We start from the raw sequence: 23642 nt of genomic DNA, 5'->3' as shown, positions 1-23642 counted from the left end.
ATATTATAAAAATATTCGGGATCTGCTTTTGAGAATTCCTTCAACGTACAACAGTGGAAGACAATATTATGAAGACAATACTATGAGAAAGAAGTTGTAAACCTAGTATTAAAAAAGCCTCATTTTTAAAGGGAACTCTAGGTATTTCGAAAGGTTCCATTGTGCTACAAAGCACATTTTCACTTTACTGGCTCAACATTACAGTGCACATTTCATGGCAACACCTGCTAATAGTGGTGACATCCAACAGCCATGCAAAGAGAACTTCAATGCCAGCCACTGAACAAGCACCATATGCTGCTGAGTTGGGTCTGACTTGATCTCATTTATGCCCTGCAGATTTTCATTACAGTATAAACAAAATATGAGATGGTTTTAAATTTAAATAATGCAATGCTGGACTATCACATCTCACAATTTTGGTTGCATTTAGGTATAATGTAAAAATCAAGAGAATAAAAAATTTACCACCTCCAAGTATCAAAAACAATGAATAAAAGCTCATTTACTCTTGGCAGTATAAATATTAATCCCTATGCTTAGTCAGACATGAAGCTCTATCAATTCGTCCATTGAAATATACCTCAAATATATAACTTCAGCTCCACTTCTAGACGGCCACTTCAATTACACTTGTTATTACCTCATGTCCTGATTATTACAGCTACTTCCTAATTAAAGCCGATGTTTGTCCCTTCATTCCTGCCTACATTGTCATGCTATTTTGTTAGAGGAGCATTTCCATTTACCACTTTCCTGCTCAAAAAACTACTTTGAAATAATAGTCATTTGAAAAGGTATAGGTTCCAGGAAACAGAAATTATATTTTTTATTAGTTTTTGTGTAATTCTCAGATCCTACACATTTATATGTAAGAGATATCATATAATCGATATGGACATCTTATGTATCACAGTATATTGAATTGATAAACTGTATAGCCAGAAAAAGAAAAAAAGCCATTTAATATTAACTTCCTGCTCCTCATCGTAACAGGTTTTTAAACTTTTATTATTATTATCTTTTAATCCAGAGGGGCAAGCAATTCTCTCCCATGAGATAGTGATTTTGGTTCTTATTTTATACCATCTATCACCACCTAGTGGAGTAGCTTAAGACAGAAAGCAGAGCACAGTAGATAAGAGTGTAGCTTCCTGTCTGTCTCTATCACCTACTAGGCTCCCTGTTTATAAAAACGGGATATTAATAGTATCAATTTCGTAAAGTCACTGTGAGGATGAAATTAGGCAACACATGTAAGGTGCTCAGAACTGTGCCACCATGTGAGCTGTTTTCTTTGCTATCATGATTGTTGTTTTTATCATAATTGGAATTATCATTTGGATTTTTCTTTGATTACAAAGTTAAAAGAGCCAGAGTGAGATGCTCATAGGAAAGTGCTAACCACTGTAAGCTGAAGACAGTAGACAGTGTAAGTAAGTGTAGGTGGTATCGACTTGTTTCCTGGGTTTTGTATTTCAGATTGCTTGAAAATAAGAGAAACATTTAAAATTTTAATTTGCCCTCGTCTTACTTTTTCTTTTCAGAATATACTACCCCTTTTCTGTTACAAAATCTCACAACATGATTATGAGATTACTTTTAGTGTATTAAGCAATAATTTGCTACATAAGACTTGTCCCTTAAATCCTTTGTTGAGGTATACTATTTTGGACCTGTTTTTAGCAGCAACCAGTAAGGGAGAAAAATATCATCCAAATAGAATTAGAAAGGTGATTATCTGATCATGTTACTTCTCTTTAAATTCCTCCAGAATTTCCCATGACTCTTAGAATTAAGATCTAAATGCTTAACATAGTATATAATAAGCCTTGTACCACCTGGTCCATTCTGACAACCTCTCTAACACTCCTAGGACACTGCCTCTCCATTCACAATGACAGTCTTTCTAGTTTCTTGAACACATCATGCTTTTGTCTATAAACACTATTTGTGTTACACTTCACCCCTGATCTTTTTGCCTAGGGAATCCCAAACTCATCCTTTCAGATCCTATCTTAAATGTTGCTTCCTTAGGAAAGTCTTCTCTGGCCTCCCAGATGAAGTTAGGCTCCTGACACAGAGAACTTTTCCTTCACATGCTTACTCTCTTTTGTTTCTCTGAGTGTCTTTATTTTAAGTCAGTGGACTCCAAAGAGGGGTGAACATACCCCAAGGGAAAGAGAATATTAGAATTTTAATTTCTATTTCTATTTATCTTTACCTTTTTAATTTCAATTTTTCAGTTTATTTAAAAATCTATACAATAGACTAGTAGAAAGACACATATATCACTTATAAATAATTAAGTATCATTTTGGGGGTGCATGCTCAAGAATGTTTATTGACAGAGGTGTGAAATTTAAAAATATGTTTGAGATCACTGCTCTGAGCAGCTGGAGAGCAGAGTTTCCACCTGTTTTGCTCATGACCATATCCCCTGTGCCTAGCGTAGACGCTCCAATATAGCAGGATCTCAATAAATGGATTAAATAATTAAATAAATATCTCTTGCAGCTTGTAGAAACAAAAACATCTAGTCAGACTATAACATGAAATGCGTTAATACAGTAAACAGATCTATTTGCTGATCAAGTAGAGTTAGGAAGGCAGGCTTAACTATACAAATAAACAAGTGTGATTTAAAATATATAGAGAGAGAACTACTGAACAAATATATAAGGAATAGTGCAATGTAAACAAAACAAATAATAACAGTTAATATTTATTTCATGTTTATGATGTGCCAGGGCTCTTAAGTCCTTTGCTGCATTTACTTATTTAATCCTTACTACTACTCCATGTGGTAGGTCCCACTATTATCCCCATTTTAAAGATGGTGAAACTAAAGAACAGAGAGGTTAAGTAAACTGCCCACAGTTTGAATTCAGGAAGTCTGGCTTCAGAATCTGGGATATTAACTACTATTAAATATTAACTCTGGCACAGTTCTTCAACAGGATTTATACTTGATATTGTTAAACTGCAGATGAAGAATGTCTACCTCTGTGTTATAGACAAAGAGAAGTAGGCAGACTCCATGTGAACTCAAGACTGAAATAAGTTTGATTCCTTGCTCTACCATGTATTTACCACTTAAAAACCTCTCTTTGCCTCTCCTTGTTCAGCAGTAGAAGGTTGAAGGTAAGAGAGTCTATGTATGCACCATGCTTGGCTCAGTGTCTGACAAACACTCAATGAATGGAGGTCATTTTCCTGTTATTGTGCTGGGTTCTAGGGGTAGAATCATCCACAGTTTATAAAGGAAGACAGGTGAACAAATGCTATAATTCAATGTGATAAGCACAAGATGGTGCTCAGAATACAGCACAGAGTAGGGAGTGCTTTAGCTGCTGGAATTGACTAGGGTAAGCTTTCTTAGAGGAGGAATTAAGTTTCAAAATGTCTCAGTTTCCAACAGTACTGCGAAGAGCAATATTGATAAAACAAATGATAAAATTATAAAAGTAACATACTAAAATTAGGCCAACATATAGAATATAGAAATAGGTTACAACAATTTTTTTTTAAACTGTTCTCCTTAAGGACTCCAAAGAGGTACTTTAAAGGGTTACAATTTTCCATAAAATATGAAAAGGATAATTGTGTAAGAAATAAGTCCTTTCCTAAAATTTATTAAATTTATTTGGTTCTATGTAAGACTGTATTTGAAAATAGAGTGCTATTGTTAAAAAATTCAGAAAAAACGGTTTTATTACTTTCACGGTATAGAAGGAGAAGGGAAGTACCAATAAGTCCATTTTGGTTTAAGAAAAAAAAAGTATATTTTACAGGAAACAGAATGTCAATTTAAATATTATTACCAAAGCAACACAAGATTTAGTATAATGAATCAGGCTTTTAGAACTTTTGGAGGTAAAAGGTTACTTTTGCAGGACATGGCACTAAACTCTAAAGTCTGGGTGTCTTACAAATCAACCTTCTTAAAAATAATAGCTGTAAAGAGAGTTTATGATGTAGAATGCAGTCTGCTCTTTTGCAGCTACAAGAAAGAGAATATTTCACTCATCAGACTTTAGAAGGGTCTATAGTTCTAAGGATAAATACTGCAATTCTAGTAATTAAGAAACGAGAAAAAAGAGGCAGGTGCAAAAAAAAATCTCAAAACTTACCTATATAGAAAGTAAAAGCACAGAATAGGACTGTTAACAAATGGAATATGGGGCAATCCCATTTTTAATTTTAATTTTTAGTAAGTGCCTATTGCATTTTTCTCATTATTTAACACTAAAGATTTGGAGTCTACCTTTTACAGTTATACATTATGACATCACAGAATCACTGCAGTCTTAATTTTTGCTGACGTGTGTGAAGATAAATAGAAATCCTTCTCTCTGTTAATTAGTTAATATAATTAATATAGTTAATATAATTGCTTTCTGTAAGAATATGCCTAAGATCAGGGATCTGGAGGCCATCTTGTTCTGCCTCCTCTGATGTATCTTCAACTTCTCTTTACTCACTGAGTCTTTACTCTTATCATTGGAAAATGCTCAAGTTTCTCTGTCTGAAAAAAACCAACCAAGCAAACCAAAATCCCCCACGCCAAACAAAACTTCTTTCTGATTCTATATCCTAAAACTATCTACTATATGGTGGTTGTCACATGACCAAACGATAAAGAGTTGAACGTGAGTTTGCCTGTCCAATCACGTAAGTTAGTTCACGTGTCTGGTGTACATTGTCATGTGCACGCATCCTCTACAAGTGGTTGTGCTTTTGTGTATTTTACTATACAGTACTGTATAGAGTACAGTAGTACAGTATCTTTATTACAAGCCCAGGATGTCCAGAAGCAAGTGTAAAAGCAGCGGTGATGTAGCTGGTACTGCTAAGAAGCGCCAAGGGATAATGATGGAAACAGAAGTGAAAATAATCGAGAGAGTGGAGTGACAAGAGGAAGAAGAAGTAACTGAAGAACTGAAGAGATGCACATCGCAGGGAATGGAAAGGGGATTTTCTTTATTTGAGGAGGCACTGTTACCATCTGAGGCACAGGACCCGAACGTAGAATTGTACACAAAGGTTGCATCAGCCGTTCAGAATGCAATCCATTGCTATAATGTCTTCTAGGACGAGAAAAAAAGAGCTACTACCCAGACATCACTGGATCATTTTTTCAAGAGGGTAGATAGAATTGAATCCAGCAAGGAACCAGACCCTGTGCCATCAGCGTCAGGCGTGAGTGAAATTGCAGCTTGCCCTCTGTCTCCTATTGTGATGATCCTTCAGCTCTACCGTCTCCCACCTCCTCTCCCTCCTCCAGTCAGTAACTCTTCTTGCCTGTTCACTCGATGCCAGCCCCTGTACGCCAGCTGTTGTACTGTACTACTGTGCTTTTCAAGGTACTTTACAGTAAGATTAACAATGTTTTCTTTATTTTTTGTGTTTGTTTTTTATGTATATTTGTGTGAAAAGTATTATAAGCCTATTATAGTACAGTACTATCTAGCCAACTGTGTTAGTTGGGTACCTAGGCTAACTTTGTTGCAATTACGAACAAATTGGACTTACAAACGCACTCTCGGAACAGAACTCGTTCGTATGCAGGGGACTAACTGTAGGGCAATATGAGCTAATGAGAAGCTGATGACAGAGGAGAGAAAGCAGATAAGAAATGTTAGAGAAGACTGATGGCGGATATCATAGAGATGATAATTTTGAGTAAAGAACTAAAGAAAGAGAGTGAACTAGCCATGTGGATATCTGGTGAGGAGCATTCCAGCATTCCACATTACGTGGAAAGGTTCTGGGGTAGAAAGTGTTCCTGGTATTTTCTCTTTCTTTTTTTTTTTTTTAATTAGGTCCCACTTGTTTATTTTTGTTTTTATTTCCATTACTCTAGGAGGTGGATCAAAAAAGATCTTGCTGTGATTTATGTCAAAGAGGGTTCTTCCTATGTTTTCCTCTAAGAGTTTTATAGTGTCCAGTCTTATATTTAGGTCTCTAATCCATTTTGAGATTATTTTTGTGTATGGTGTTAGGGAGTATTCTAATTTCATTCTTTTACATGTAGCTGTCCAGTTTTCCCAGCACCACTTATTGAAGAGACTGTCTTTTCTCCATTGTATATCTTTGCCTCCTTTGTCATAGATTAGTTGACCATAGGTGCGTGGGTTAATCTCTGGGCTTTCTATCTTGTTCCATTGATCTATGTTTCTGTTTTTGTGCCAGTACCATATTGTCTTGATTACTGTAGCTTTGTAGTATAGTCTGAAGTCAGGGAGTCTGATTCCTCCAGCTCCATTTTTTTGCCTCAAGACTGCTTTGGCTATTCGGGGTCTTTTGTGTCTCCATACAAATTTTAAGATGATTTGTTCTAGCTCCGTAAAAAATGCCATTGGTAATTTGATAGGGATTGCATTGAATCTGTAGATTGCTTTGGGTAGTATACTCATTTTCACAATGTTGATTCTTCCAATCCAAGAACATGGTATATCTCTCCATCTGTTGGTATCATCTTTAATTTCTTTCATCAGTGTCTTATAGTTTTCTGCATACAGGTCTTTTGTCTCCCTAGGTAGGTTTATTCCTAGGTATTTTATTCTTTTTGTTGCAATGGTAAATGGGAGTGTTTCCATAATTTCTCTTTCAGATTTTTCATCATTAGTGTATAGGAATGCAAGAGATTTCTGTGCATTAATTTTGTATCCTGCAACTTTACCATATTCATTAATTAGCTCTAGCAGTTTTCTGGTGGCAGTTTTAGGATTCTCTATGTATAGTATCATGTCATCCGCAAACAGTGACAGTTTTACTTCTTCTTTTCCAATTTGTATTCCTTTTATTTCTTTTTCTTCTCTGATTGCTGTGGCTAGGACTTCCAGAACTATGTTGAATAATGGTGGTGAGAGTGGACATCCTTGTCTCGTTCCTGATCTTAGAGGAAATGCTTTCAGTTTTTCACCATTGAGAATGATGTTTGCTGTGGGTTTGTCATATATGGCCTTTATTATGTTGAGGTAGGTTCCCTCTATGCCCACTTTCTGGAGAGTTTTTATCAGAAATGGGTGTTGAATTTTGTCAAAAGCTTTTTCTGCATCTATTGAGATGATCATATGGTTTTTATTTTTCAATTTGTTAATATGGTGTATCACATTGATTGATTTGCGTATCTTGAAGAATCCTTGCATCCCTGGGATAAATCCCACTTGATCGTGGTGTATGATCCTTTTAATGTGTTGTTGGATTCTGTTTGCTAGTATTTTGTTGAGGATTTTTGCATCTATATTCATCAGTGATATTGGTCTGTAATTTTCTTTTTTTGTAGTGTCTTTGTCTGGTTTTGGTATCAGGGTGATGGTGGCCTCATAGAATGAGTTTGGGAGTGTTCCTTCCTCTGCAATCTTTTGGAAGAGTTTGAGAAGGATGGGTGTTAGCTCTTCTCTAAATGTTTGATAGAATTCACCTGTGAAGCCATCTGGTCCTGGACTTTTGTTTGTTGGAAGATTTTTAATCACAGTTTCAATTTCATTACTTGTGATTGGTCTGTTCATATTTTCTGTTTCTTCCTGGTTCAGTCTTGGAAGGTTATACCTTTCTAAGAATTTGTCCATTTCTTCCAGGTTGTCCATTTTATTGGCATAGAGTTGCTTGTAGCAGTCTCTTAGGATGCTTTGTATTTCTGCGGTGTCTGTTGTAACTTCTCCTTTTTCATTTCTGATTTTATTGATTTGAGTCCTCTCCCTCTTTTTCTTGATGAGTCTGGCTAATGGCTTATCAGTTTTGTTTATCTTCTCAAAGAACCAACTTTTAGTTTTATTGATCTTTGCTACTGTTTTCTTTGTTTCTATTTCATTTATTTCTGCTCTGATCTTTATGATTTCTTTCCTTCTGCTAACTTTGGGTTTTGTTTGTTCTTCTTTCTCTAGTTTCTTTAGGTGTAAGGTTAGATTGTTTACTTGAGATTTTTCTTGTTTCTTTAGGTAGGCTTGTATAGCTATAAACTTCCCTCTTAGAACTGCTTTTGCTGCATCCCATAGGTTTTGGGTCGTCGTGTTTTCATTGTCATTTGTCTCTAGGTATTTTTTGATTTCCTCTTTGATTTCTTCAGTGATCTCTTGGTTATTTAGTAACGTATTGTTTAGCCTCCATGTGTTTGTCTTTTTTACGTTTTTTTCCCTGTAATTCATTTCTAATCTCATAGCGTTGTGGTCAGAAAAGATGCTTGATATGATTTCAATTTTCTTAAATTTACTGAGGCTTGATTTGTGACCCAAGATGTGATCTATCCTGGAGAATGTTCCGTGCGCACTTGAGAAGAACGTGTAATCTGCTGTTTTTGGATGGAATGTCCTATATATATCAATTAAATCTATCTGGTCTATTGTGTCATTTAAAGCTTCTGTTTCCTTATTTATTTTCATTTTGGATGATCTGTCCATTGGTGTAAGTGAGGTGTTAAAGTCCCCCACTATTATTGTGTTACTGTCGATTTCCTCTTTTATAGCTGTTAGCAGTTGCCTTATGTATTGAGGTGCTCCTATGCTGGGTGCATATATATTTATAATTGTTATATATTCTTCTTGGATTGATCCCTGGATCATTATGTAGTGTCCTTCCTTGTCTCTTGTAACATTCTTTATTTTAAAGTCTATTTTATCTGATATGAGTATAGCTACTCCAGCTTTCTTTTGATTTCCATTTGCATGGAATATCTTTTTCCATCCCCTCACTTTCAGTCTGTATGTGTCCCTAGGTCTAAAGTGGGTCTCTTGTAGACAGCATATATATGGGTCTTGTTTTTGTATCCATTCAGCCGGTCTATGTCTTTTGGTTGGGGCATTTAATCCATTCACGTTTAAGGTAATTATCGATACGTATGTTCCTATGACCATTTTCTTAATTGTTTTGGGTTTGTTTTTGTAGGTCCTTTTCTTCTCTTGTGTTTCCCACTTAGAGAAGTTCCTTTAGCATTTGTTGTAGAGCTGGTTTGGTGGTGCTGAATTCTCTTAGCTTTTGCTTGTCTGTAAAGCTTTTGATTTCTCCATCAAACCTAAATGAGATCCTTGCCAGGTAGAGTAATCTTGGTTGTAGGTTCTTCCCTTTCATCACTTTAAGTATATCATGCCACTCCCTTCTGGCTTGCAGAGTTTCTGCTGAGAAATCAGCTGTTAACCTTATGGGAGTTCCCTTGTATGTTATTTGTCGTTTTTCCCTTGCTGCTTTCAATAATTTTTCTTTGTCTTCAATTTTTGCCAGTTTGATTACTATGTGTCTCGGCGTGTTTCTCCTTGGGTTTATTCTGTATGGGACTCTCTGCGCTTCCTGGACTTGGGTGGCTATTTCCTTTCCCATGTTAGGGAAGTTTTCGACTATAATCTCTTCAAATATTTTCTCTGGTCCTTTCTCTCTCTCTTCTCCTTCTGGGACCCCTATAATGCGAATGTTGTTGCGTTTAATGTTGTCCCAGAGGTCTCTTAGGCTGTCTTCATTTCCTTTCATTCTTTTTTCTTTAGTCTGTTCCGCAGCAGTGAATTCCACCATTCTGTCTTCCAGGTCACTTATCCGTTCTTCTGCCTCAGTTATTCTGCTATTGATTCCTTCTAGTGTAGTTTTCATTTCAGTTATTGTATTGGTCATCTCTGTTTGTTTGTTCTTTAATTCTTCTAGGTCTTTGTTAATCATTTCTTGCATCTTCTCAATCTTTGCCTCCATTCTTATTCCGAGGTCCTGGATCATCTTCACTATCATTATTCTGAATTCTTTTTCTGGAAGGTTGCCTATCTCCCCTTCATTTAGTTGTTTTTCTGGGGTTTTTTCTTGTTCCTTCATCTGGTACATAGCCCTCTGCCTTTTCATCTTCTCTATCTTTCTGTAACTGTGGTTTTTGGTCCACAGGCTGCAGGATTGTAGTTTTTCTTGCTTCTGCTGTCTGCCCTCTGGTGGTTGAGGCTATCTAAGAGGCTCGATGGGAGGCTCTGGTGGTGGGTAGAGCTGACTCGTTCCTGGTATTTTCAAGTAATACCAAGGAAAGCAGTACAGACATAAATAAATGGGAAAATAGTAGAAATGAGATCAGAGAGATAATGAGTAGCTCCATCACATAAGGCTTTGTAGGTCATAGTGAAAATATTAGCTTTACTTCCAAGTGAATAAGAAACCATGGGAAGACTGTGAGAAAGATCTCACTTAAAAATATTAATAGGATCACTCTGGCTATTGTGTGGAGAATAGACTCTAGGGGGCAAAAATAGAAGCAGGGAGACCAATTAGGAGGTTATTACAATAATCTACATGAGAGATGATGGTGGCTTTGACCAGGGTGGTGGCCCTGAGGATGGTTAAGAAGTGGTAGAATTTTAGATATATTTAATTAGACAGACTATAAAATTGTTGAAGGACTGGATCCAGGCAGTGTGAGAGAGAGAGGTCAAAGTTATCCTGGCCTGAGCAACTAGAAGAATACGCTTGTCATTAACTGGACTATAGATTTGAGATTCACCAGCATATAAATGGTACTGAAAGCCATGAGACATGATGAGATCACCTAGGTGGTAGGAACTGATAGAAAAAAGCACTCCAAAAATGAGAGGTCTGAAAGAGGAAGAGGAGTCAGCAAAATAAACTGGAAAAAAAAAAAAAAAAAAGAAAAAGGTGACTATCTTAAGAGGGACTTTCTGTAGCATATGAGAGAAAGTAAAAAGTGGTAAATTGCGTGAAATACTTATGGCAGGCTAAGTAAGTTGAGGATTGAGAGCTGACCAGGAGATTTAGCCACATGGGGTGATTAGTGCCCCTGAAAAGGGGAGTTTGACGGAGTGATAGAAGTAAGGTCTGATTGGAATTCAAGTGAAATGGGAAAGAAACTGGCAGCACTTTCAAGGAGTTTTCCAGTAAAGGAAAGAACAGATATGGGATAGTAGTTGGACGGGAAAATGGTTCCAAAGAGGATTTTCAGAATCTGTGCTCTTAACCACTATGATAGACGACTTCAATTAATAAAGCTGAAAACTGGCCATCAGGGCTCACCAGGTGGCAGAGGAGTAGACACAAACAACTCATTGTACATTTAGATTCAATAAGAGCAGTGAATCCCAGATTAAGTACTATGGGAGGAGAGAGTGAGAAGGAGAAGGGAAAGATACCAGAGATGTCTTCCAAACTGGGTTTTAAAGAATGCCTAGGATTTCACCTGCCAGAAACAGGGAAGGAAAAGATGCAGAAATGGGGAGGAGAATATTTCAGGTAGGCAAAGGAGCTCCAAGGAAGCATACTAGGTCCAAAAATAATTGCACGGAAATGATGAATAATCCAGTATACAAACAGTGTGCATGGGCAGCTGCTTGGGGTGCAGAGAAGGAAGAATGGGGTGATGAATTAGGCTGGAAAGGACATTCATTAGTGGCACCTTAGAAATGGCCTTGAATGCCATAATAAGGATATTTTAAAGTATAAAGAAGAGAAATCATCAAACATTTTGAAGTGAGAAAAGTGACATGACTGTTTCTGAAAGATAAATGATGGGACTTGAAGAACAGATTAAAAGGGGGCCCTCTGTCAGAATAAAGCATGGTTAGCATGCTAAAAAGGAATCAGTATTCTTCCTTTTAATAAAAGTGAATGCACTAGATCTAATTAAAATTCTACTCAAGTGAATCCAACAGCACCCACATGCTTTCCCCAAAATACAATTGTAAGAACATGGTTTCCTTGTAGCATTTTCCAAAGAAGCAACGTTAGTTTAGGAAATTATAGGAAAAGGTAAAGTAGACATAGACTAAATAAAAATAAGCACATGAAGGACACAAAGTATCAAAGTTCAGTTTCTCCATCATCAGAAAATATTTATGAAGTTATTTATTTTGTGTTTTATATACTAATACCTACTGAAAGACTTAAAGGACCTTTAAGTATTTCTTAAGACTTAACATAAAATTTTGCTGAAAATGGCAATCACTTGAGGAAGTTACAAAAATCTTCAAAATACTCTTCAATTTAAAAGATACAGACCTGCTAATCTGACCACACATTATGGACTAAATAAGTAGCTTTAATTTGGTGAGCCAGTTTTCATGATCTGGTTTTTCACATACCTATTTGATTACTGCAAAATTAAAATGAAAGTTAAACTAATTCATAATTACAGACATCAAAATTTATGTATTTCTTCTACAGCTGTTTACAGTACTCATTATGAAAGAGAATAATAAAGTAAGTAAAGTATACACATCAATTTCTCTGCTCTCTTTTGAAGTGTTCTAAAGGATTTTTATCCTATTAAATGCTTGTTTTGGCATTTTATTCCCTTAGAAAGTTTCCAGATAAGGACTAATGATAACATTTTTTAAATTATATAAATTATTGAGTTTTAACGTGTTAAATGCTAATTCACAATTACAATAGAGTAAAAATGCTATAGTTTTTAAGTCCACGAAAAAAGTTTACTTCTAACCTTATGTTATATAAACGATTAAACTTAAAGAAACTTTCAGAATAATATTTCAAGTAGTCTGAAACAGTATATCACTGGAAGACAATTTATTTAATTAGCAAGGAAAGCTAAACAAAATGCAGAAGAAATAATTCAGTTATCTTATTTTCTGTCTTTAGTACTCTTGCTGGCCAGAGATTCCAATCAAGTTAACCTTGTTAACAATGCTAATACAAGGAGACCAATAACTCCACTCATATTAAAAATATCCCAAAGAATTTAAACTAAAAAGAAGCATGGTATAGCAAAAAGAAAACTTCTGTGGACTATGAATTTGGTCCTAGCTCTGGTTCTTTTAGGCTGTACGACTTAAGACAAGCTTTTAACCACTTTATCTTAATTTCCCTTATTACTATAATGAGGTGACTGGAACAGATACTAGGAGTATAATATGTAGTTCAACTAACCCTGGGATGTAGCCTGAAATGAGATTATAATTTCACTGCTGTTGAACACAAACAAGTATTTACAAAATCCTATGTATAAGGTATAAAGAACGTCAATAAAATGAACCCTTATATGCAACACCAAACTTGAGAAATAGAACATTAACCGTCTCTAGAAATTCCTATGTGCCCCTCATCTTCCCCACCTCATCACTTTGTCTACTCAGTTGTCCTCCCTCCCATAGGATACTATACCACTGAATATTGCTTGTGTTTATCATTCTTATGCTTTTCTTGATTGTTTACCACATATTTACACTCCTGAATAATTATACCGTTTGTGCTTGTTTCCAAATTATATAGGAATTTTTCTATAACGTTTAGATTCACAACATTCATCCACTTGGATGCGTGTAGCTGTAATTCATACATTTTCACTATGGCACGGTATTCCACAACAGTTTATCCATTCTCCTATTAATGAAATTTTTATTCCTAGACTTTTGCTCTTATAAACATTGCTGCTATTGATCATTCTTTTTTGTTGTTGTTATTGCTGTTTTATTTTATTTTTTTAAATTTGGCTGGGCCGAGCTGCGCGGCTTGCGGGATCTTAGTTCCCCAGCCAGGGATCGAACCTGCGCCTGGGCAGTGGAAGCGCTAAGTCCTAATCGCTGGACTGCCAGGGAATTCCCCTTTTCTGTAGTTAAGAAATGGCATCTGGGGGAAAATGAAGCCCTAAAAGCTGGCTTCATTTCTCTTGGTTTCCATCTTCTCCTAGATATTTGCTGTGTAATTTTTAATTTCCTTGATAGTCTCTGATGTTCTCAAACCAATTAAAAACAAATTAAAATACACACATACTTGTACACACACACCACATACTTGCATATATACACATCTCTAGCATTTTTAGTTTTTCTCAGAAGGAGGGTTAGCCCTAATTACTTAGTCTGCTGTTACTGGAAGCAGGTTTCTATCATTTTCTTTGGTTTCTGCACATGCCATCCTGACTAGAATATGAAAGACTCCTGTGTGGACACTACATCCTATGCATTCGGAACCTGATAGGCTGCCTGCCCCACAATAAACAACCGCTGGGTTAAAAAATATAACATGTGCAAGTCTTGGCAACTAATTAGAATGTGTGGTTTGATGATGAGAAAAGAAAAGAATCGAATATGATTTTAAGATTTCTAAAGCTTGATAATGGTCATGCAATTCCCCAGAAATGACAAAAGATGTCAAGAGACAGAAGAAAGAGGAATAGAATTGGTGGGAAGCTGACTTTGTTTTCTGGCTGTGGCTGAATCTGATGTATTTTTAAGGTGCTTAAGGTACTTAAGTGAGGCTGTTCAGAAGCTGTTTCTCTATATTGAGAAATAGAGATTTGAACTTCAAAAAAGAGGTGGGAGCTGGATACATGATTTAAGTTATTTGTTGTGAGGGTAACTGTTAAGAGAAAGAGGAAATATAAAGAGACAGCAGCTAAGTATAAAACACTAGAGAATTTCTAGGTATACCAAGGGGATGAGTAAGAAGAAAAATGCTTACAGAAGACAGATGAGAGTTCAAGGTAGGAAAAGGAAACTTAGAGGAATGCAGCTTAATGGAAGACAGTGAGGACGAGAGTTTGGAAAAAACAATTATTACATGATCAAACATGGCTGAAAGCTCAATAAAGATCTGGAATGAAAGAAGTCTTAAATAACATCTACTGAGTAATAAAGGCAGGCAGGAATGTGGAGGGTTGGAGAGATGTGAATTTTTAAGTGAGAAGAAAGGTTCAGAAAAGAGTGTAGATGATCTTAAGTGGTCATCAAGAGAACAACAAACACCGTAATGAACAGATTTGAGGTCTTAAAGGAAGGCAGGCAGTCAATATTTGAGTAGACATGAATTTGCACAATTTTGTGACTTTTTCCAACAAGGTTAGCATCTTGCGGTGAGTTCAGAGAAAGGAACCAGTTTTCAGGAAACCATGAGAAATCCACTTTCAGACATTTTGAAGATTAATATATGGAAAAGAGAATGGAGATAGGGACACAGATTTGGGAGTTATCTACCTAGAAATGACAATTAAAATCAATGGTATATGTAGATATTTGTATGTCATAATTTCTTTTAGTAAAAAAATAGACTATTTTTCTTAGAGAAATTATACCTAATCTGAAAATAGCTTCTATTTCTGTTAATAAGTTTGGATTTGTTTTTGAGAACTTGAAAACTACCCTATTTTAGTTTGAAGAATAATCCTATTATAACCAAATGGCAATCAGAATCCTAAAATTATAACTAGTACGAAGAAACGTTCATGAAACTTGAAGGGACTGCAGATGTATGCTTGAGTATGGCAGTTATTAAACCAATATTATGAAAAATTCTCCTAATCCTTGCCTTTCTGTATAGGCAGCCATTACTATCTGGGGAAAACAGAAACAAAACATATGCAAGGCTACTGTTCTACCAGTAGAGACATGAATGGCCACACTGGCTGTTTAAGACTGATATCTGTTCTAATTAGTTAAGTGTTTATGCTATAGTGGTTGTGAAATATTTTAAATATAACCCCTGCTCATATTATAATATTATATTCACTGAATTACTTACATATAACATTTCAATACTTCTCAAATTCTAAAGTACATTTTACATGTATTTCTTTATCATCACAACAACCTTTCAGGACAAAAGGGAATCATTAGAACCCTTACTTTAATAACGATTAACCTAAGATACGGTTGCTGCATAGTTCTTCGTTACTAACTGAAATCACGCTCAAATTCAAAGCTTCTTCTACTAATAACAGTGACCCTAAATGAATTCACCTGAAAACTAAAAGTCACTTCACTTATAATACAGGATAGTTATTCTTATTGAAATGAAATCATCATACCATTTGGTGATGCCATAACAATCTTTAATAATATCCTGAAGTACGGCACGATAGAAGAGTGATTCAGTAGGCAGCTGAAAAAAAATGCAGATATATATGAGCACAAGAACCAAATACAAAACAGAAATCAAATCAATACTTGAGAGTCAGAACCATAAGTGAATGTTAGAAACCTGAGTTTGTTGCTAAACATAGGGGATAATTTTATAACTTTTCTATTCTAAGTTAAAATGTACTTGGAGGCTAGTTCTCACTGAGAAAATAGAAGAAACTATGAAAGAAGTAGTAGTGAATGAGGAAGAAAAGGAATAATCAAAAGAAAAATTAGCTAATGTCCCAAATGGAGTGTTTATCAGTTAAAAACGTAGAAATAAACTTCATGACCAACAAAGTCAGGCCTGTACAAGAGAGCAGACATGTAGGACATGTGCAAAAGAGATAAGAATGTGCATCTTTCCTAATGGCGGTGGATTAGAGATATTACCAAGGATTCACAGCCAGAGAGAGAAGGTACTACCCTAAGTAAGGACATACTAAAATATGTCTGAGGCCTAAAAGATCACAGCATTGCTACTACAGAGTTGAAAAGAAGGGCCTTAGAAAGGACATGAGATCAGAGACTGAAGTCTCAGCAGGACTTCATTTCCTGGGGAAAAAGAGGTGGGAAGTGTCCATGAAGGTACAAAGGTAGGAAAGAAGGAATGGCTGACGAGAAGGTCCCTAATGACGCATAAGAGTTTCAAAGTAGAAGGTAAAAAAGTACTATACATAAAAGAAAGAGTGCTTCACTGTAGCAATGTAAGAGGTACCCTTAAACTAAGAAAGTACAAAAAGTTGCCAAAACTCCATCCACGTCCCCATCCAACAGAGATATCAGCAACAACCACCTTGCTTCCATGCAAAGTTATTATTGAAAAAAAAAAAAGGAAAATGAGCAAGTATGGAGGGAGGTTGGCAATATTGAATGCTTTTGAGAAGTCAAGTAAGTTAAAAACTAAAAACTCTCCCACCATGGGTAAAGTTTTAAAGATAGAGTTCAGTGGAATGTGTACTTCACTGAGTTATCCTTTTGTAACTTCTGTTCTCCTTCTGAGCCCCAGATTGTTATCTTCATTTGTTTTCAATGAGAACACATCTGGATTCAGGTGGAGTTTAACAGAAAATAAAATTTTGCCTGTGTGCTCAGGCAGAAAACCTACTCTACTGTCCCTTTCCCCCATCTAACGTCAAGTTCCTACACTATGGGCCCCAGGTGCTGAGACTACAAAAAACCACCAAAGTTGGGAGTCGAGGGTCAACCATTATTTCTTGGGTCTTCACCCGACGGCATTGCCTTCTTAAGTCACTGGAGAATGTCTGACTTGTAGGGTCTTGACAGAGCACTTTGAACAACACAAGTTATATCCTCTCTGGATGTTGACAACAGTGAGGAGGGTGATTCCAGTAGGAAACGGTGTTAGGGATACCACAGTCCCCAACTCAACTCCTAAAATAATTCACTGAAAGCAGACACAAATACATACTTGAGTGCCCACACTAAAATTTATAACCTTCAAAAGGCACACTCCTTACGTAAAATCTCTTTCCAAATACAACTTCTTGACTTGAGACAAAATCTGATTTCTAAACTTCCCTTTCCTGAACATTTCTCCAAACATTTCATTAAGAATTTCCTCTCTCTGGATATATTTTCCATTTGATGTTTTTTCATCTTGAGTAATTTTTTTCTTCAGTACCCCAAATCTCTACTTTATCATCTGCTCCCCACTTTCCCCAAATCCTTCCAGTTCTCTCACAAAAATGCTGAAATCCCTTTTCATATATTAACACCTACTCTTATACTGTTCTACTGAAATTCAAGGCATTTTGGGAAATAAATTATTACATGAAGTGAAATATTAGTATTATAAATGGCTTACAAAGTTCTTAACTTTTTAGTTGATTAGTGAAAATAGGTAGGAACTTCATTTTTATTTATTTATTTATTTATTTTTAACATCTTTATTGGAGTATAATTGCTTTAAAATGGTGTGTTAGTTTCTGCTTTATAACAAAGTGAATCAGTTATACATATACATATGTCCCCATATCTCTTCCCTCTTGCATCTCCCTCCCACCCTCCCTATCCCACCCGTCTAGGTGGTCACAAAGCACTGAGCTGATCTCCCTGTGAGGAATTTCATTTTTATGTAAATTTTATATGAAACTCCTAAAAATAGTCGAGCTGTTATTTGAACTGAAGAAGCCTAGCTCTGATGTCCCAGTAGTAGCAAGCCATGATGCTATTTTGCCTCTCTGACACTTTGGCAGGGATAGGGTGTCATTAATTTTTTTATTATATACTTTCATTTAGGAAAGCAAAGAAACTCTTAAAAATAAAACTCTCCTTTCCCATGCCTTTTAGAAAAATTATGTAAAATGGTATCCAAATAATTTAGAAATAAATGTATATTTATATTGTTATTAAAAACTGATTGTAGAAAGGCCACCAAAAGAGACCAAGAAATGTATTTTAAGCAAGAGAACATACAAAAATGGAATGCACAGAGGAACACAAACAGGATAGAATAAATCATCATTCCCAAGTTACCCTGAGTAAATAAGAGCTTTACAGTTGTTTCCTAAGAGAAAGGAGAGTTATGAAGTGCCTTCGAATGTGCATTCCTGGAATAACTAGGACTATCCATCCTGATAAATACAGATGGGGGTAAGTGGGAAGGAAGTCAACATCTCCCGAGCAGCCTGTGCCTGACTACTCCAGGAATAAGCTAGATGTGGCTCAGAGTTTACTTTCTTTCCTTCACAAGTGATAAATCAACTTAACAGTTTAATGCATTTTAAAATGGGGCGGAACAGAAAGAGTACACCCTTAAAGTGTGTGTATATATGTGTGTGTGTGTGTGTGTGTGTGTGTGTGTGTGTGTATTAGACATGCATTTTACAGGTCTAGTGGAAAGGGCACTAAGCTGAAAGAACTCTGCAATTAACTGAGCTAGAATGCACTACTAAACTTCTGCTGTATATCATGTTCTCATGTAAGTCTGGGGAATACCCAACTCATAAGCTTGACTGTAAACATGAACAAGCCCTTGGGAAATTGAAAAACAGAGCACAAATGCATTGGGGCACTGTTATGATTAAGGCTCTTTCCTCTTCCAGACCCCTAAGGAACCACTATTTTGATCTGTACTATAGTTAAGAGCTAGGGCTCCAGAGTCAGAGACTCAAATCTCAGTGTTCACTACTTAACAGTTTCCTCATGTGTATCGTGGGATAACAGTCCTGATCTCACAGGCCATGTATGCAGCACTTTAATTGATGAAGAAAACTTTGAACAGTACTTTGGTAAGCTCTGTGTTAAACTTAGGTATTATTTTCATGATCATAATTATTAACCACCTGTAACAGTAACAACAGTTAATATTTATCGAACACGTACTACGTGATAGACATTGTTTTAAGCATTTTACATCTTTCACTCATTTAATCCTCACAAAAACTCTATGAGGAAGGTATTATTGTTACTCTTGTTTTTTTAGTAGTATTATTATTTGTATTTTAAAGATAAAGAAATTAAGCTATGGAGAAATCATGATGTGTCTCTGATCACTAAGCCAGTAACTGATGAAGACCAGCCGACTGCTGATGCAAACCAGCAGTCTGAGACTGAAGTTTACACACTTAAACAATATGCTCTAATGCCTTTAAAAAATCAGTTTTTATCAATTTTCAGATAGGTATAATGAGTATTTTTTAAAAAACCACACAAAGTTCTTAGCATTGTGTCTGGCCCAAAGAAAGCACTCAGTAAATGATACTTGTTGCTACTATTATGCTACTATTATTTTTAAAAATTCAAATTGACATATTAATCCTCCCTGAAAATAAGCAAAAGAGAAATTTCCAAAATTTAGGTCCAATAAGAAAACTTTTGTGAAAAATTTAAAAGGGACTCTTAAAAAAAATACTTTAAAATTCCTAATATGTTTCATAAATCTTAAGGTAGAGGAAAAGGCAATTACATGAATATGTGAAGGATACATTTAACATCTGTTTATATGTAAAAACCCATTTGGTTGTTGCAACTAACTAATGACTAATGAAGTCAATAAAGAAGAAAGTTAAAAAACAACCAACTAAAATGTGTGGTTTGGACTATAGTTAAAAAATAAATTGAATGCTATACCTTGTTTATCTTTGCTTGAACTAAGCCCATAAAAGCCTGACCGTCAGCAATAACATTCTTTAGAAATATTTATAGACTGTTTAATATAGTATGAAGAAATGAGACATTAGTACAAGAGTATAACGTGGAAGTTTTCCTAAAAGTTCAATTTACTTTTCCTGAGAATTCACTTCTCTTTTAAAGTAAACTTACAGAAAATGTATAAGTTTGAATATGAATAGGTGACAAGAAGAGGTGATATTTATAAAAATCCATCAGGTTTTAGGTTCATCAGCAGGTCAAGTATGAAGAGTACTTTGAGAAAAACTATCACGTTCATCAGTTGGACTAGAGTAAACACGCTCACTTACCCCTTGGCCGACTGCAACACGCTCCAGTGCCTTTAAGGAGAAAAAAATAAGACAAAGACAGCTGAGATATTTAGTCTTGCCTTATAAGACTTATAAACACACTGTATAAGGGCTTGTGAAAGTGACATTTAAAAAGATTAATTAAATGATAACATATAAGTTTATACACTTAAAAGCGTTAATATCATTAAGGAACGTTAACTGGTACACTTGTATAATTTAGGGCTGATATATGGATGTGTGTCACGCAGACAAACACATACACACCCCAACTGTATACACTCCTTGAATTTTAGAAGGAATTAGAAAACAGGAAAGAAATAAAATGACATATTCTTGGCTCACTTTTATTGCAGCTAAAACAATCAAATCCAAAACTATTATTATGTATAGACATACATAAACATATTTATATACGTACTACTTTTCAACTTATTTTCTTCCAATTTTTTATAAAAGTATAATTTCATCTTTTATTAAACAAGATTATATTGAACTGATCATAGTTGAAATCTTAGTTTAGAAAAGTGCATATATTTTTGGTCTGCATGGTCAAATTCAAATCAAATTCACATATGATCAAGTCGCCATAAGAGAAAGTAATATATATTTCTACAATTTTATATGTAGCTGGTTTTACACTGATATTTATTTAAAATTCAAAACACTTTTATAAAAAAAGTTTTATAAATTTTTCCCAATATTTCTCATAAATACTCATAATCTAACATACATGAAAGGATTTGTTATAATTTAAAAATGGAATAGGGCCTTCTGAAACTTTCAATTTTTTAGACATGCATTTCTACACTTATGTTGCTTTATAACTAAATTAGATATAACATTTTAGTTACAATTTTATTTTTAAAGTTTTCGTTAGAAAATATTTCAAACATAAAGAAAAACAGTAAAATGTAACAGTGCACATACTTCCTACTCAAATTTAAAGTACTCATATTTGTTTCAGATGGCTATGTCTTCATAAATAATACTTTTTAGATACAGCTGAATCATGTGCTTTTAAAACTGAAAGAAAATGTGCAGATTATCCCAAGTGCAATTTTCTCAGATGCACAAGGTCACTGACAACGGCAGGGTCTTGCCACAAGCTGCACAGCTAGTTAGCAGGTGAACAGGAACTAAAAACTTGTTTTCTGAACTCCGGTTTACTTCTCATGCCCTCACACCATGAAGAGTTAGTGGGAAAATGAGTTCATGGTATAAAAGCTTGCTTTAAAGAAATTGTTTGAAGAAAAAAAGTGTAATTTTTCCATTGACTTCAAGGATACCTTCATGAACATCTAGAACCAGAGTGTTATGAATACAGAAGATAGTTATTATATAATTTTTATATTAAATTAAGTAGCAACAGGCCCAGAACAAGTATGTTATTGAAGAAAACACTGAGTTTTCATTTACAGTACTGGCTGTGTTCATTTCAGATTAAATTTTTGTGTTACTTGCTTTGCTAAAAGGCCGAACTATCAATAATAAAGAAACAAAAGTTTTTAATAATAAATGATTTAGCATCAATAAAAATATCATATAACACAGGACTACTTTTGGTATGTGTTGCTGATGTGTTTGTTTTAGAAATACCAATGATAAATTCTGATTACATAATAAAAGATAATCAGGTAGGTGATAAGCAGTTTCTTACAAACATTAATAATTTTTCTTGGCCAATAAATATACCAAGTGTTCATTTCATACTAATCTAAAATATTTTACAGTTTTATCAGGCTAAAAGTATGCTGACAAGATTGCACTAATGTAATTAATTTTTCCCCTCTGGTTAGTACCCTTAACAATTTATCTGAAAGTGTCACCAGAAAGGTATACTTCTCTCTCTCTCTCTCTCTCTCTCTGTGTGTCTCTCTCAACCCCTTAAGCTTTGAGTATTTGTAGAAAAGGTCAGTTATGGAGCAAAAGGCAATAAAACAAGATGCACCAAAAGAAACATGTTCCTTAGACTTTCCTAGATTACTCTAGCATCAAAAAAAGAAGTCAAGGTGAGCAAAGACAGGGATAGAGTTAAAGAGAGGGGCATTCCATGAGAAGCTGACATTGGTCAGGCAAAGTTCTTAAGTGCGGCACGGTTGACAAATTCTACATTTTGGAATTTATTTTTCAAAAACTCTTCTTTTTGGTTTGTTGAATGTTTATTTTTATAGCAAACATTTTTATTTTGTGGATATATTATATCATTTTATCTTTCTAAGGGATACTAATAGTTATTTTATTTTACTTTGGATAGTATCCGTTTCCTCCAAGTTGCTACTTTTCTATTTGTTTATCTGATCTCTTTTCTTCCATGTTAGACTTTCTTAGACAACTAATGATTCTTGGCTTTTTGATAATTAAAATGCGGTAATCATAAACTTGATTAGAAGCGCTGTGCTTATGAGTGAGGACTTTTAATTGTGGGTCTCACCACAAAGGTCCTATTTCATTGTGAAATCCCTAATGCCAATATCTTCAGTTTTTTCTCTTAGGCTAATCAGATTCCCTATAAAAGACTGTTTCAATTTCTTGCCTAGAGGGTGTAAGCTGCCAGCATTCTGGGAACCAAGTCATTCCGAGAATGACCTCCCATTCTAACAAGACCCTAAATGAGTATCATTTACAAATGTAATGAAAGAAAGACAAATTCCCAGGAAAGTATTTTAAGAGGACTCACAAAAGGAAATCATTATTTGAGCATAAATAAGATTTCGAAGTTAATTCTCAGATATGTGACCCAGAACACTGGAACACTTCTTTATATTGCTGTGTTACTGGCAATATAAAAAATATTGAGATAATGACCGTAAAATAGTTAATTTATCTTGGGATTGGACATTAAACACATTACTTTAAAAGCTATATTTTAAATTTATGATGACAAAGTCCATTTATACCACTTAACTGGCATCTGTTCCTTTTTAAACCAACATAACACCACAAACAGAGAAGACTGTGGGCTAAAGTGTTCTAGGTCTAAGGACATGAGCTAAATAAAGATTTCACTTAAACAGATAGTTACTTCATACCCCAGGTAGCTTAATATTTTTCCCACTTCATAAAAAATTAGGAGACCAAATGATCTGCTACAAACAAATACAAACATACCACAGAGCCGTGGATAAAGCACTAAAGTAATTCTGTGTTTAAGACTTGGTTGTTGGTACATTTTATATGATAATTAAAGTAATTATATGTAAGAAATTAAGTACTATAATGTAGAATTATAGTATAATTATACATTGTTACCACACTGCATGCAGAGTGAGTAATGTTGGAAGGGTAAGCCATTTTCTTCCTCATAATTTGCAATGCACAAAAACATTAATAATGACACTGCAAAATTTGGCATTTAATGAAGCCAAAA

At 35.0% G+C, this 23642-nt stretch overlaps 1 protein-coding gene across 2 annotated transcripts in view; it reads right to left on the bottom strand.

Annotated features, from left to right (window-relative positions):
- Nucleotides 1-23642, bottom strand: part of METTL25 (methyltransferase like 25) — a 139311-nt gene that overhangs the window by 51568 nt on the left and 64101 nt on the right. For both annotated transcript variants that reach the window (XM_068560361.1, XM_068560360.1), the window contains exons 7-8: nt 20273-20302; nt 15737-15810 (exon numbers count right to left, since the gene is read on the bottom strand). In XM_068560361.1, coding sequence (XP_068416462.1) covers nt 15737-15810; nt 20273-20302 — 104 coding nt within the window. The remainder of the gene's footprint in view (nt 1-15736; nt 15811-20272; nt 20303-23642) is intronic.

Source organism: Eschrichtius robustus, chromosome 13 (assembly GCF_028021215.1).
Source record: "Eschrichtius robustus isolate mEscRob2 chromosome 13, mEscRob2.pri, whole genome shotgun sequence".
Lineage (NCBI taxonomy): Eukaryota > Metazoa > Chordata > Mammalia > Artiodactyla > Eschrichtiidae > Eschrichtius > Eschrichtius robustus.
The sequence above is the reverse complement of the archived record's forward strand: the minus strand, read 5'-3'. Positions and strand labels throughout refer to the sequence as shown.